We start from the raw sequence: 14,316 nt of genomic DNA on the forward strand, positions 1-14,316 counted from the left end.
TTTGCTATGCAAATAAAATTGCCGGACATTGCGCTCTTGTGCTGATCCTGATTTTGAATATTTGGACATATACGGAATTCAGATGAAAAAGGATCTCTATGAAGGTGGTACCATGAAATGGAACAATGCTGACTCCTTAAGGCACACTTCTTCTGATTCGTACAACTTCCCAGTTTCTTAAACTCTCAAATAAGGAAAGTTGTGGACCAGAACAGATAAAGACAATCGTTTCATAGGTCTGGCGGCTGAGGAGGAAAAAATAAGCCACATTTACCATAAACTATTCTCTTTGAGATAATACATAAATTACAAACTACCCCACATTGCCTGACCCAGTATGACAGTAACTGCTCTGGAAAATGTTTAGGTGTAAGCAGCATGTGCAATTAATGTGGATTAGTCAGTAAATTATTAAATTTGGGTTTGAAATTGGTCCAAATAACCTCCATATTTCATTGTCCTATTCAGCTGAATCCTTTACAATGAATCCCAGACCTAGATACTCTCTCACCTGCACTAAACCACTTCATAAGAGAACCTTCAGGTTTCTCTGGTACTGTGCAGTATGACAGTAATTGCTCTGTAAGCAGCATGTGCAATTAATGTGGCTAAGTCAGTAGAGTCATGAATTAAGGTTTGAAATTGTGAACCCTCAGGTTTCTATGGTACTGTGCACGTGGGACAATCTTCCAACATTAGCTACACAAGACCAACGATTAGACCCTTATGGTTTGGTGTATTGGCACTTCTGTAATACTGTCATTGTCATGTTTATTTCAGTGTTTATGTTGTTTGATTAGTTATTAACATTGTCTCTACTTCACAAATTGTATGATAACGAAGGAAAAAAGGAATTCATGATTTAAACACCAGTACAAAGAAACACAATGGGAAAGAAACGCCAAAGACTATAATAAATTAATTATCAGAGATAATTACTGTGTGCCCTGCCCCAACGCTATTGCTTAATCAAGACCAGGACAAACTGGTAATTCACGTGTTGCTTGCTCTGTCGTTGCATCAAAGCAGCCAACATTCTGTGGTCAGTGTTGAGAAATTGAGGTACCAGCATCTGTGGAAGTCACACGTAACATACACTTTCGTTTCTGTGCAAAGATGTTGCTTTGGGTGAGGTCAGAGGTGTTTCTTTTCACGTTTAAGCTTGCTTGGGACCATGACACCATTGTAACTTGAAAGTAAATCCAAACAAAGGACAACTTTTGCTGTGTCGCCTTAAGCTCACTGAGAATTTCATCCAGGCCCCAGTTCAGTCAGCGTATTTCCTCTTCAACAATTCTTTCATTGCTTTTTGTTTCATCCCTGCATTCTCTCCCATGTGTCTTTTAATTCTATTGTGTTTGCAGTTGTTGAAAATCACTGCATTAGCAAACATGTACGCTCACTAGTGTCAGGGGGTGTGAAGGTAACAACAAGCCTGTCAAATAAAGGATGACATCGTTATGGATTATGGTAAGCATTGTGGTAGCTCTGCATTACAAAAAATGGGTTGCAATCTTCCACTGATTTAGAAGACTGCATATTTATTTCAACCTCGATCCTCTTTCTTCACTCGATTAGTAGGTACAGATTTTTTTTTACATCTTTTTAGTCAACTTAAAGATATGCATTTAATGCATGTTGTTTTGCTGCATATTTTACCACCGTAGTTGATTATTTCAGCCTTTTTAAAAATATTTTATCTCATTATTTCGTTTTGATGCATTCATGCATATATACACAATTATACAGTATATTGGCAATCTGACATAATACTGACATCCTGACATTGTACAACATTTTTTGGGATGGTTCAGCTTGTCGCATAAAAGCTAAATTTCCAACTATTGCTTTCGATTTTTTCCATTCCTATTGATTCCTAAAATGAAAAAAGGGAAAATACTTTTTTTACTGAACACCAGAGATCAGTATTGAGTCATATCAAATGTCAACACGTACATATATATATATATATAACTCAATGCTGACCTCTGGTGGCATTTTTTCTCTCTCTCGCTCTCTCTCTCTCTCTCTAAATATACATATATAAATAGAGAGAGAGAGAGAAATATGGATGCTGATTGTTGTAAATAGTGGTGAAGTTGTTATTCTAATTACTAGCAACATCTATGTATCCTCGGAAGACTCCCTGGATAAAAACATTTAATGGATGCAACACCGAAAATCACATCTACAGACACAAACAGAAGTACAGCGATATAGACTTAGGCCGTTCAGTCCCAATCAATCAGGGGAATTGGCAGCCCCGTTGCGCTGCAACTGGGGTCCTGATTATTTCCTGGCTAGCCTCCGTCACAACTGCGTCAGCACTGATGAGCTAAGCGTTACCGGTGGGGAGGGGGAGGGGTTGGTGAACGAAGGGAGAGAGAGAGAGAGAGAGACAGCACACGAGGAGAGAGAGAAAGCGATCGAGGGTGAAGAAGGAACTGGGTGTTGCCGCCTCTGAGACACACTCACGCATCGCAGAGTAACAGCAGCAGCGTGAGGACATCCTTCCATCCGTCTTTTCGGGAAAGCAAGGCTGACTTTTCAATTATTGAAGCCTCAACAAAACCCCTTTCATTATTAAACGCGATCAAAGCTAAGATTTTGTAAGAGATTTTGAAAATCTGCGAAATCCGACGGAGCGTTTCAGCACCTTGGACAGCGAACATGGCACCAATGGTGGAGGAAGGAGCTCGGCTGGGTGAGTGAGACAAGTTGGAGTCATTCAATTGATACAGTTGTTAATGTGTGATTTTGTTGGTGGTGGACTTCGGTTTGGTTGATCATTTTGAAATTTTTACAAATCCCTTGTCTCAAAAGTATTACCTGGCTCTTTGTTGTAGTATCTTAATCATTTTAAGGTGCAAATTGGCCAGAACAAGCAGAGGTGTTTCCTTTTGATTCTCTTGTTTTCAAAAAATGTATGAATAGATATGTTTGAGTAACCTATTTTGTTATAAAATAGTCAAGTAAAAGTGAATGGCTTCATCCAGTGTGTTGTTCAGGGGCGTGTCAGGGGGTCCAAATTATGATTGGCCCCTCTTGTGCTATAGGGAAATCCTCCAGCTTCCATTTTACAGCTAGCTTAAGGGTGACAGCATAGCATCCGGAAAACCAACCAATGGACCACAGAGGACATGTTTCACAACATCAATAAAATATCAGATTATTAATAATATTATTATTAATAATGTTTTTGAGTACAGCAGGTTTTACTAAAGCACAGATGAAGCCTTTCCTCTCGATTCAGCAGCTCCCTCACCGCCCACCTATTGCCACATCCATCTGTCTGTTGTTGTTGTTGCCTTGAAAACCTCTCCACCCACGAAGTTAGGCAAAAATATTAATGACAAGGAAAGAGGGAAAACATTATATACGTTATGTGATCGGAAATTATACACAATACACAAGCTCACAGTCTTATTTAGAGGCCGTCCCTTCGGGTAAATATTGATTACATGCCGACAACTTTTACAGACAAATGTATGCCTGTTGTGACACATTACTGGTTACCTGTAAATTCTCACATGTCATTAACGGGAAAATAATAAGGAAAATGCATATTGTTTTTATATTTTGTGTTGGGATTTCCGTTTCACCATCACAATCACCCAGGCACCCAGGCTGCTCGATAAAGCGCCAATATGTGATCAAAAATGTCATGATCAAATACAAGTAAAATCTGGTGCAGATTGAACCACACGTAACAGATTTTCGTGACAAGTGGCCGACATTAGTGAAATTATCGGCCCCAAACCCCACCCTTTGCACTCCCTCTCTGTATGGGTGGTGACTGGAGAGCTTTTCCATTGGACTGCCCTCCTACCTGCAGGAAATTGTGTGCAATTCCTCCATTGAAATAGAACAATTAACTCATGAGAAGGCAGCATGATTAATCTTACTGATTACTGAGTCACAGTTCAAGACCACAAAACAAAGAAACCAAAGAACTGATACCCCACAAATATCACACTAATATCTCTACAGTAGTGATGCTACAGGAGACCAATTCATATTGTGAACCACAATATGCAGCAGTTTCCCAGTAGTTCATCATTTTCCTGTTGACTGACTATCGGCATGTGTTGGATATGAGCACCGTATTGATTTTACTGCTTCATGGTTGAACAGATTGCGTTGTCTTCATCTCCATCAGAGTGAAAACTGCGGCCTGCGCCAGTTACTCTCATGCAAGGGTTCAATTGCCTGAGTGCAACAATTAAATCTGTTGGGAACGATCTTTTTATGTGTTTATTTGGTGCTTGTTGCTCACTGTTTGTTGATTCATGTGGTCACAGATTTTTAATGAAAGTAATTTTCTCCCCCTGCCCTCCTCCACAGTTGCGGTGCCAGTAGGTGTTGCGGTGGTGAGTGTCTTCGGGCTCGTCTTCACTGTGTCGGCGTTTGCATGGATCTGTTGCCAGCGTAAAAACGCCAAGTCCCAGAAGACACCTCCCTACAAGTTTGTGCACATGCTCAAAGGCGTCGACATCTACCCCGAAAGTCTCAGCAACAAGAAGAAATTTGCTGCACACGCCACCATGACAGCTAGCGACACCGGTAAAACTGATGTTAACGGAAACTGCCACACCGTGGCGCCAATGAGTCCGACCAGCAACGGCAAACTGGCCTCAAGTCCAAACGATTCTAGACAGGCTCTCCATCTGGATCTGGAGAAGCGGGATCTGAATGGCAACTTTACCACCAAACCATTTCATCACCACAACCAGAAGGTGCGCAGCTCCCCAGACTTGGAGCTTCCCTCTCCCCACGCAGGGTTCACCCAACCTGAGGCGGTGGACCGCAGTGATCTGCCTTCCCCATGCAGCACCCTGTCCAGCCAGGCACCCACCCCGGCTGTGGAGAAGCCACAGGTAGAGGAGAGGGAGGGCGGACTGGGGACCCTCCACTTTTCCCTGGAATACCAGCCAGAGAAGAAGGCATTCATTGTCCATATCAAGGTACTGTCTGTGTTTGCGCTGGTTGTTTGACAGCGTTGTGTGTCTTGAAAATTATTTTTTTAATAAATATAGTTTCATCCATTCTTGTCTGATTGATTGATTTGATTTTTGATCCAGGAAGCCCACGGTCTGACTCCAACTGATGAGCAGTCGCTGACCTCTGACCCTTACATCAAGCTGACCCTGCTGCCGGAGAAAAAGCACCGGGTGAAGACTAGAGTCCTGAGGAAGACTCTTGACCCCGCCTTTGAAGAGACCTTCAGCTTCTACGGAATCCCGCTGGCCCGAGTGTCAGAGTTGGCTCTTCACTTCATGGTGCTGAGCTTTGATAGGTTCTCCCGTGATGAGGTCATCGGAGAGACCCTTGTACCCTTGTCTGGGATAGACTTATCGGAGGGGCGTGTCCTGATGAGCAGAGAGATCATTAAGAAGAATGTCAAGGTGAGATCTGGAACAATCCTTTTTGAACCTTTTGAATTCATGATTTGTATAATTTCTTAAATTAGTTATCAGGTTTCTTGAGCGCAACTGTTGGGTTTTAATTAATGACACATTTTGCATATTATTGCATGTAATTCATACCAGCTGTTCCTGGCAATTGGGAGGACTACAAACTTAAGCTCATTTACGGGGATTTTTTTTCTTCGTTTTAGAGGAATGTCTTGTACTTCAGTAACAGAAGCAGTTCTTTAAGAAGATTAAAAAAACATGGCTTCATTGCATTAAGTGTACTGGTGAATTTAAACGATGGATGACGATAGCGAAGTCTTTATCAAAGGTCTGTGGTCTAGTATATAGCATCGCAGATTGGTACTACGGGGTTTGTACATGAGCTCTCGTCCATTTGTAGGCGGAATGGGAGATGATATCAGGGTTATTGTAGATTCGTAGGCTGATACTTTACTCCGCTTTAATGGAAGCACCATGCTTCTGGCGTGGGAGGATATGTTGCCTGTTCCCAGGAGGAATGTGAGATATCTGTACTTTCTTTAAAGATCTCTGATGTGATATAGTACTCTAGAGAAATGCTGGGAAATGCGACAGAGTTCATTCCCCATCAGCAGAGCTCCTCTGTTATTTGATATTTTTCATCAAGAAGATACTATTTCTTAAAGTTGAGACCAAACCATATATTTTTTTTCAAATCCATTTCTCAATCGAGTCTTATGAACAGTTGACCAAATTTGTTTTAGCATCCACGACGCTGCTTTATTAGTGGGAATCGTCTCCTGAACTCTATTGTTCACTTCAGGTCTGTAAATGAAAAAGACTCTATTCATTTAATTAAACTGCAGTAATTTACTATCTATCAGCTGTAGTTATTCAAATATTTTTATTATTCTAAAGAGAACAGATGAGATAGAGAGACCCACTTTCATCACAATGCTAACAATCCCTTTTTGACAACTGGGCTTTAAGGTGATTAAGATTTGTTGATCCTCAAGATATTGAATATTTAACGTATCCATATGATGTACAACAGTATTCTATTGTTCTTGGATGAATTACCTCAGCATGAGTTATCTCATTTTTAAGCAGCCCTTTGCTTACAGGGTGGTGGCTCTCTTTGTCTGCATAGCATAGATCTAGTCTCACTGCTTTGTGCAGGTTAGTGTGCGTGTGTGTATGTGTGTGTGTGTGCCAATCTGTGTATGTATGAGCACAGAATCAATACATCATGTCTCAAGCAGCGTAGGCACTGCCCATCTATCCCGTTTTTGCCATCCTCCAGGGTGAAAAAAAGGAATAGATTAGAAATTGTGGGTGTGTCTGTGTGCGTGTGATTGTGTGTGCGCGTGTGTGTGTGAGAGAGACAGACTCTGCAGTCACTCGTTTTCTCATCTGTGATACATCTACACAAGAGCAATGCTATGGAAACACATATGTGGCACATTTGCATCTGTATCTTCAAAGACCAAAGTAGAGATCGTCTTGTGTGCTTCTTCTCATTGCCATGGCAACCATGAGATAACACGTCGCGTCCCATTAGGTGCGATCGCAGCATACGAGGCGTGAACTCCTTTTGGTGTGGACACAGACGTGAAAGCCCGTATGTGTATCACAAAGTTAGTGCAGAAAAGGGAGCCTCTACCTAGTTAGACATGATATGAGAGCATGACATTTAATCCATTTTATCCTCAGCAGTCACACCATTGGCAGTACAAGCAGCTGCAGGTTTCAGCACAAGGTTGTCAATAGTAGCTAATTAATAGCTGCGTTATTTATTGATGCACAGTGCAGCAAATAGTTACACCCCATTAGTGTTCATGAAATCCTTGTGTGCATTATTTTTTTTATATTACTACTTAGTACAACTTGCTTAATCGGGAAGAAACGCAGAACAAGGAAATGTTTTTAGCCTAACTCAACAATATGCTAATAACAAATTGTCTAACAATGACATCTCCCCCTCGTCTCTCTGCAGAAGTCCTCGGGCCGCGGGGAGCTGCTGCTCTCCCTGTGTTACCAGTCCACCACCAACACCCTGACCGTGGTCGTCCTCAAAGCTCGCCACCTGCCCAAGACTGAAAACAACGGACCTACAGGTACACACTTTCAGCACAACCTTTCTAAATGCAATCCGTTCACGTGTGCAGAAGCGTCCGCCACATTGCCGTAAACGGATGAGACGGAGATCATGTTCCTCTTCCTGCCAGGCAGCCCACACCACTTTGCATGCTGCGATAGTCGCGGAAATGACACCGCCACCGCCCTAAAGTAATCCGATCAGGATGTGATAGAGAGCACTTTAGTGACAAACACACACACACTCAAAATGTTTATACAGACGGCCTCTTTTGTCCCCATCACTAACATCCATCATCTCAGCTCTATTGATTACTGTATTGATCTGGCCTAGGAGCCTCTAAGCCTCTCTGAAACCGCTGCAGGGAAATTTCATATTCGTTTTTTTGGTGCTTTTGTTCTTACTTTGTTTGTCTGCTCTTGTTACTCCTTGTCTCTAGATCCATACGTCAAGGTGAACATGTACCAAGGGAAGAAGCGTGTGTGTAAGAAGAAGACCCACGTGAAGAAGTGCTCCCCCAACCCCGTCTTCAACGAGCTCTTTGTCTTTGATCTGCCCTCCGACGAGGGTCTGAGGGACGCCAGTGTGGAGCTGCTGCTGATGGACTCAGACGCGGGCATCTCGCGCTGCCCCAACACCGTCCTTGGGCGCCTGGTGCTGGGAACGTCGGTGGCTGGAACGCCTGGCGAGCACTGGAGGGAGATCTGTGACCACCCGCGTCGCCAGATTGCCAAGTGGCACGCCTTGTCAGAGGATTAGAACGCCGCGGTGGTGCCAGTGGATTCTGCCCCTCGGAGTCTGATGTGGTCCACCGCGTGAGAGATGGAGTGAGGATGGAGGGGATTTGACTTCCCGCTTGCCAGCAGCCATTGGACTAGTAAGGGCGAGGGGGGGGGGGGAGCAATTGTCGGGGGCAGGAGGGGGAGCTTTTGTGTTGTGGGCGGGGTCATTTCAAGTGATGTCATCATTCAATGAGTCATTCAATCATTCCGTTATTCACTCATCTTTGAAATTATTGGGGTTCAGCAGGCGAGGGCCGGGGGATGACAAAGAGAATCCTGTAGCTTTAAATAATCCCAAAGACTGTCACCGAAAATGACCTGGTAACGTGCAACGTCATCTCCATGGCAACAACCAATTGTCACTGCACCCGTGTGCAGTGCAAAATGTCTTAAATGTCGCTATTTCTCCTGCTCTTTTCTCCCTCTGCTCCTTCTTTTTCTCTTTCTCCGGCTCTTCCTCCTATAAATAGTAACCCTCGACCGTCTTAAGAAAACCAGAATGAACCACATCTGACAATGCTGTAAAAAATGTTGCATTACATTACATTTTATTTTGTAACGACAATGTCGTCCTCATAAAGATGTAGATTGTTTTAAAATATGTTTTTGTTTTGTACTCTTATGGTTATGTTTTGTAAGTACTAGTGGTATTTCATATATGATTACTTATTAAGTACAAAAAAGCCTAAATTAAGTGGTTTGCGAAAAGACTGGAACAGACTGAGTGCATTGGGGACAGTTAACTGTGGATGCATTTATGTGCGTGTGTTCGATGTGAGAGTGCTGGTACTGAAGCAACTATATATGTTTGTGTGTTTGTGAGTGTGTGTGTGTGTGTGTGTGTGTGTGTGTGTGTGTGTGTGTGTGTGTGTGTGTGTGTGTGTGTGAGAGCCACATGTTTTCTGTAGGTGTTTTGTCCCCCCTTACTGTGAGCACAAAGACAGCTGAAATGTAAATGTATGTACCTTACTATAAAATATGGCAAGTTCAAAGAAGATAACGAGTTCGGTGTTTTCATTTCAGTATGCAAATTTAGGTGTATTCAGAAGAACTTTATAACCACTGGAAGAATTTAGCTTCGTTTCGCTTAACTGATTGAGTTAAGGTTTAAACATGGTCACTTCCCTCATGATGCTTCCACAGTAAAAGCCTCATATTTTCTATGAATAATGAATAGTCTATCCTTGTCTGCATGTCCCCACTTTCAGCACCCTGGGGATGACATCATTGGGGCCGTTTCAAGGTCTGATGACGTAGTAACTGCTGAGAGGCTGAGTGCTCCGGGATGAAGTCGTCATTTCACAATTTAATATCAGCTAAGAGGTTTGGTGAAGTAAGCATACTTACCACTCTCCCCCTCTCTTTCACCGTCTCTCGTCTTACACACAGTTACATCATGTGTTTGCTGGTGAAGACTCTCGGGGAAGCGGGATGTTCTATCACTCTGCCCTCAGTGGTTCGGATCCGGGGCCTTCAGGCTGGAAGACGGCGCACTGGGACTGCTCTCTATTATCAGACCCCTGCTGTTATCTTTCAAAATAGACATGTACAACGTGCAGCGTTGCTAACCCATCGCTGTCTGACTTTTGTTCAAGGACATACTGAAGACTTTACAGTTTGATTGCAATCCAAAGGAAACTATGTTTGCAGAAAACATGTCCCCTTTTTCTTTTTAAAAGTACGACGTATTGACAGTCTTATAAACAGTCTGAATAACACTTAAAGTGCAGTTAAAAAATTCTTTTATCATGTTTTTGAAGGAATAATCATCATATTGCAAAACTGATACAAACATTTCTCTGTGGTAATTAAATGATATAGATGTTTATCTATGTATGGGGAGTTATAGCTGCCAAAGAGAGAACATAATGTGACCACCAGATTGTCACTGCACCCGAATGTTTCTTCTACTTTTCCATGGATCCTATTAATCAATGTGAAATAAACTGCTTAATTTGAGTATTCCGTCAATCTGGCGGTCTGTAGCCATCGGTGATGGACGACAGTCTGCTGGCTTTCATATCTGTCGCACTGATTAACAGCTCTGCAAGGCGAAAGAATTCAGCCGCTTTCCTGTGGACGTCCAATGGTTGGCTTTACCTTCCTGTCACACTTCCCTCTATAAACCCTTTACAGGCCAGAAGTCTGACATAGACCCTCTCGAGATTGATCCCCCCAATACCAACTGGGAGCAAATGTCAGTGAGGTAGGCTACAACTTGAGTTGCGTTTTAAAACACCATACACTGTCAACATAGAAGTGACAAAAAACATGTGGTTGATCACATGGCTACTATTTATTTATTGATAAATGGGGTGGTTTTCCATGAATACACCATCATTGTATCGTGTATGTATACCAGTTTTTCACGATAATTGGAGGGGAAAACATTATGTTTATCACTTGAATGTCAAACAGAATGAATACCTAATGTCGGGCAATGTCATTAACAAACCAAAGAAATAGTCTTCCTCCAAAAAGTCCCGTTAGAGGTTGTTAACAAATTGCATCCTCCAGTCCTTCAACCAATCAAGACACCTTGGGTATTTCAGCCAATGAAGAATGGAGTTAAGGATTCATACATGTTTCCGTGGCAACAGCACGAAGGCCAACCAAGCAAACGAGATAAACAACAAGATCCTGTTGGTTTTACGACACAGAACCAATGAAAGTTACAGCCACCTGGGGACCAGATTGTGTCTGTGTGTGTGTGTGTGTGTGTGTGTGAGAGTGTGCGCACAAACAAAAAGTTGCCTTAATATTATCTCGTCATGGCAACAGAGCGCTGTAGTGGCACTGAGGTAGGAGGGCGCTGGTGAACGTGAGTGGCAGAGACCGGGACAAACAAATTGGGCAGCAGGCATACGATTGATGCAGCGGGGGAACAGGTGGGAAGGAGGGACTGCGGGGGCGGGTAACTGAGCGGTCTCGCTCAGTCGGCCTGCTGAGGAGGCAGAAGAAAAGGAGAGGAGGCGGCTTGATACAACGGGCATGAAAGGAAAAGGCTGGCACGCCTGCACGGATGAGTATTTGTTTCCACTGACAGCTCCCAGAGTTGACGCTCCGTCACTAGTTTTTACAAAAAACAATAGTTTAGTCGAGGCTTCGAAGAAGTAAATGTATTGGAGGAGGTAGGCAACTCAACCATGACATTGACCAGTCTCTTGGGATCACTTCATCTTTCTCCTGGTGTCTGGGTGGATTGGCAAATCTTGAGGAATGCAAATCATGAAAATAGAGAGAATTTCTGATCCGTCAAACAGTAAAATACAATACAAGGACGTTCTGGTCTCTTGGGCGATGATCGTTGGGATTTACTTCAGCCCCCCCCTGCGACCCAGCGTGAGAGATGAGCAGCTTTGAAGATGGATGGATGCTCGTCATTTTCATCGCCTGGTATTTGCAGCAGCTTGAGGTGGTGGCTGATTGGTCCACAGGGAGGAAGGCAGAGGAAGATCAAGAAAACTACACGGTGTGAACACGGTGGATTGGTTTGAATTTAATTTATTGTTAACAGACGTTTTACAGCCCAAGGTGACAGCTGCCTTTTGATCTCACTATCTCTTTCTCTCCTCAATCTTTCATCATCTCATTTATAGTCTCCTTGCCTTTTGCTTTTACTTCTCGCTCTCGCTCCACCACTCTCTCCCTGAGCATTTCTCCCAGCAGCCTTGCCTTTTGCTCACAGCATCGTCTTTGAGATGCTGCTCTCCCTCCCCGTCTCACCACATTCCCTTTGGTCAGTAGGGGGCTGCCATGGAGAGCCATCAGTCACGCCCAAACACACGCACCCGTCATCTCTGACCCAGCGCTCCTCCCTGCCTCCTGCCATGTTGTATCGATTGTTGCTCACTTCTCATCCGGCTCTACCTTCAGAGGTCTTGTTCATCACGTTTTACCATCTGATATTTCTTTATTTTGACCAAAGGAAAATAAATGACTGAATACAGTGCTACACCATGACTCACCTATCAAGGCATTCAGCACACACACACACACACACACACACACACACACACACACACACACACACACACACACACACACACACACACACACACACACACACACACACACACACACATGCTCAACACATTTTACATTCTGCTCAGGCTTAAGGCCTAGCTCAGTTTAATCCGCTGCTTGACCTTTTGCTGACTCTCTATCACTCACTCCGAGTTCATGTAACTCAGTGAGTGCGTGTGTCTTCAGTCACAGTTTAACTGTGTTTTTTAAATCCATAAATGTAAAAAATAAAGAATAACAATTTACCAAATTAAAGTGAGACAGATCAAATGGTTGCAACATAACATATTGAGTTTTAGTAATAACCTCACATCTTCCATTAACGTCTGGAGTGATATGCCATCACAGTTAGACATTCATCCCCACTGCAGGACTAATAAAGGATTATCTTGTCAAGTTTTAATCATTTCGATCATTGAATGCTCCTATTAGTCACTTTTGTTATTATAAGAGAGCCTGTGATGCTTGTACGAGCAATCTTACAGCATTCAAAGAAGCTTTATTTAACATTCTGATCATTAACGTAGAGGCAAACACATATTATATGCAAATACATGAAATAGTAATATTTACCTGAGCAGAGAATAGAGTTGCTCTCCCTCTGTGTGGGTAATGTTGTAAAGCTCGCCTGAGTCTGCGACTAAGTGCAGCAGTCGTGAAGGGGGCACCTGGGGGTAGTTTTCCTCCACCAATTGTATTGTTATACTCAAACAAATTATCAGGAATCTGCTATAGGAACATAGGATATCAATAGGTCTCGTTCCCTCTTAATTGTATTGTTGTCCTTGGAGAAACAAATATGTGACAGGGCAAGCGACGCAGAATAGTTTCTTAATAAGGAAATTAGTCTCTTTTTATGTGTGTCTTTAACTTTATCCATAAAAGACTTTCAAATGCAGCTAAATAGATCAGCCAATTTAGATTTTTCCTTCCAACTTTTCCCAAAACCAAAATTCTCTGTCTAAACTGGATGCAAATTCAGGCTGCAAATGGATGGTTCTTGTGACGTCCCAGTAACTCTGACTCAATTAATCCATCCTCCTCCGCTTCTTATTCTCCAAATTTAGCAGAGGCGACCTGGATTTGAGGGGGTAAGTCAGTAAGCAGAGCTCAAAAGACAGGAAGCTTCCATGGGCTTAGTGGATGCTTACTGGTTTGTGATATGCATTTTCCTTCTACATTGAATTGCAATAACATAAACCTTCGGATATCCCATTTTCTCATCTCAGTCCTGTGGCCTTAGCAATGACCCTTTAAATGCTATTCACCTTAAATGATACAGAATCCTGTCCAACCTGACATTGCATCGGATCCAGCATTGCATTGAGAGGGAGTGCAGGGTTGGACTAAATCGAAGGTCAGGAATTAGAGAGGCTAGGCGGGGGCTATTGATTTTCTCGGTGTCATCGGCAGCACAAGCGACCTACACATTTACTGACACAGGAAAGAGAGGCGCAGACAGCAAGCAGGCCAACAATGTGACGCTCACTCACACACACAGGCTTAGCCTTAGTGATATTTTGTCTTCATCTGTTGCTGCTGGTTAATTGCTCAGCCGCCGGAAGGAAAAAGGAAGGTAATCGACCGGCTTGACACAGCAGTCACACTCACCTCCTTCACTTTACTCACTCAGCGAGCGAAAGGTTGAGCCTCTGCAGCCACGTTACAAGAAAGTTAATTGATTTAAATGAGGGTGTTGCTTCTTCTTTTGCACCTGAAAGTGGATTCCTGGGTGCATACCATACATTCATTCAATGCAAAATCTATGATCAACTGAAAAGGCTTTTTTCTAGAGCATTATTCATCTGGTAACGGGCCATTGTCCTCTGGCAATGAATGTGAGGAATAAAACTGTATTCAAAACATTTTAGTGTTTACTTCCCATAATGGCATTTGAACGTAGAGGAAATAATTGTTTTTTAAGGTCAAATGAGGCAAAAAACATTGTACATGTGTCACCTTTCAGACCTGAAAGAGACACAATGGGGTTGTTAAACAAATAAACAGGTGGCAAATA

At 42.9% G+C, this 14,316-nt stretch overlaps 1 protein-coding gene across 1 annotated transcript; it reads left to right on the forward strand.

The window, feature by feature from the left end:
• The first annotated feature begins 2,381 nt into the window (after window positions 1-2,381).
• syt4 (synaptotagmin IV) lies at window positions 2,382-9,286 on the forward strand. The gene is made up of 5 exons (XM_037480625.2): window positions 2,382-2,704; window positions 4,345-4,964; window positions 5,082-5,405; window positions 7,390-7,510; window positions 7,931-9,286. The coding sequence occupies exons 1-5, from the start codon at window positions 2,671-2,673 to the stop codon at window positions 8,248-8,250; spliced, it is 1,419 nt and encodes a 472-aa protein (XP_037336522.2). The 5' UTR covers window positions 2,382-2,670; the 3' UTR covers window positions 8,251-9,286.
• Window positions 9,287-14,316: the final 5,030 nt, after the last annotated feature.

Source organism: Pungitius pungitius, chromosome 1 (genome assembly GCF_949316345.1).
Source record: "Pungitius pungitius chromosome 1, fPunPun2.1, whole genome shotgun sequence".
Classification (NCBI taxonomy): domain Eukaryota; kingdom Metazoa; phylum Chordata; class Actinopteri; order Perciformes; family Gasterosteidae; genus Pungitius; species Pungitius pungitius.